General features: G+C 34.7%; 1 protein-coding gene across 3 annotated transcripts in view; it reads right to left on the bottom strand.

Annotated features, from left to right (window-relative positions):
• The window catches only part of LOC102006178 (UDP-glucuronosyltransferase 2B17-like), a 104742-nt gene that overhangs the window by 98368 nt on the left and 4531 nt on the right, over nucleotides 1-1843 (bottom strand). The window contains exon 3 of one of the 3 annotated variants that reach the window (XM_005392814.2): nucleotides 810-941. The exons of the other annotated variants lie outside the window; for them this stretch is intronic. Coding sequence (XP_005392871.1) covers nucleotides 810-941 — 132 coding nt within the window. The remainder of the gene's footprint in view (nucleotides 1-809; nucleotides 942-1843) is intronic. 3 annotated transcript variants of the gene reach the window in all.

Below are 1843 nucleotides of genomic sequence, written 5' to 3'. Positions count from 1 at the left end.
TATTCCAGGCTGCATTAAGCTTGAGTATTTTTTACTATACTTCTCCTTGTTCAATTCCCTGGAAGTTTCAGTCTGGTTCATAGCAAGCAGTGTCCTTGGGAGACATATTTTATTGATGCCCTGAGTTAACTAGAAAAGCCTGGCCCCTTTCCACCCTCTTGCATCTTCCTCTTTTAGATGTTAGCAGGCTCCAGATCAGGAGGCAAGACTGCCATTTCTCCCTTTCTCTCTAATTTTGGGGATCTGCATTGCCCTTCTATTTAGAATTGATAAACTCTAGCAACATTCTCAAAATTCTACCCTGAACAACACACTTAATAGTCTGATTCCAAAGTATGATAAATTATGAGGCCAGGTTTCCACATTCATCTTAAATTGTATGATGATATTCAGCCTCTTTCAAATATCTGCATATTAGTTTCTGCTAGGGAGGTTGGAAACAGCTTTAACACCTTCCCGAAACATCTGAGTATGTACAATGCCTGAAAAACCATGCCCAAAAGAAAGACAAGGGGCAACACAGTACTCAGTCATTTCTGAATTACTGCAAACAATGTCATGGTAACACAAGTTCACAGTTTAACCTGTTACGTATATATCTTTCCAGTGAAATTGTTAATATCAACATTATTATGAACTAGATCCTCCCTCTTTCATTAACATATACCATTGATAGCTTGGTTTAAACTGGCTAAGTTAAATTCCAACTATAATTTTAATTTTCACATAGGAGTTTTAGCAATTGGATTCTTGATAGAATTTAATAGATTAAGTGTGTGTCTGTGTAGTGTTATGGCACTTTAGCTAACCTTTTGAGGAAGCTGAGCAAGAGCTGAAGCAATCACATTGGCCCTCTCTTCTGTTACGTTGTAGACCATCGACCCTAGAGAAAATACCACAATACCGTGTTCTCCAGAGCTCTGCACAAAGTCTTCCATTTCCTGTGAAGAAAAATGTACCCCATCACAAAAGAAGAATGGGAGCGCATACACTTTTGAAAGGATTAGACAGAAAGTGAGAGAAGCCCAGTCTTGTTAGGTATCACTGGAACAATAGCAGTCTTAAGTACACACAGCGCAATCCTTGACACCTTAACCTTTTCTAACTTTCTCAGTACTATGGGTAAGAGCATTCACATTTGCACAAAGCTCATCTCAAATCCATCTGTTTTGCAAGCAAAAATTGTAAATCCAATGTTTTTCCATATTTTAAATAATTGTGTTGAATTTATGTTCCTTTTTTATCCTTCAAGAAATATTTACTATTTCTATGTGTATTCTTTCTTCCTCTGATTCCAACTCACCTTCTCATGTATGAGTGCTCTGGAGTTAGCAAACATTCTTTAGTAAAACAATGTAATATGTGATATATTCATACATACAATTAAATCATTTGCTAATGCACAATATGTGGTTTTTTGCCTATGTCTGCTTTTATTCGATGCGTATAAAATTGTTATATTATATGTTGATTATGCTTGTGTAGATTTTGTTCAGTATGTATCATATAGCCAGAATGTAGATACATTTTTACAAATTCATCCAAATAATCAAAAAGTTTAATTTTCAATCAAGCAAAGAATTTATGTGATGATTTGATAATGAAAAAACACATATTTTAGCAAATGAAAGATTTTTTAAAAAACAGACAGATTTCATTTCATTGGGTGCAAATATTGTGTGTAGAACTACCAGCAGGCATCATTAGTGAGTAATGCCAGATGTTCTTTTTTCTCCTCTTTGTCTTTTGTTTTCCCACTCTTACTAACTCGGTTGTTTTTCTTTTTTATAAGGAATGAGAATCTTTCACATATAAGGATAAACTGAATTAAAGTTTCAGAAAG

This window comes from Chinchilla lanigera, unplaced genomic scaffold, assembly GCF_000276665.1.
Source record: "Chinchilla lanigera isolate Chin_1 unplaced genomic scaffold, ChiLan1.0 scaffold00046, whole genome shotgun sequence".
NCBI lineage: Eukaryota > Metazoa > Chordata > Mammalia > Rodentia > Chinchillidae > Chinchilla > Chinchilla lanigera.
Note: the sequence above shows the minus strand (reverse complement) of the source record. Positions and strands in the feature narration are given on the sequence as shown.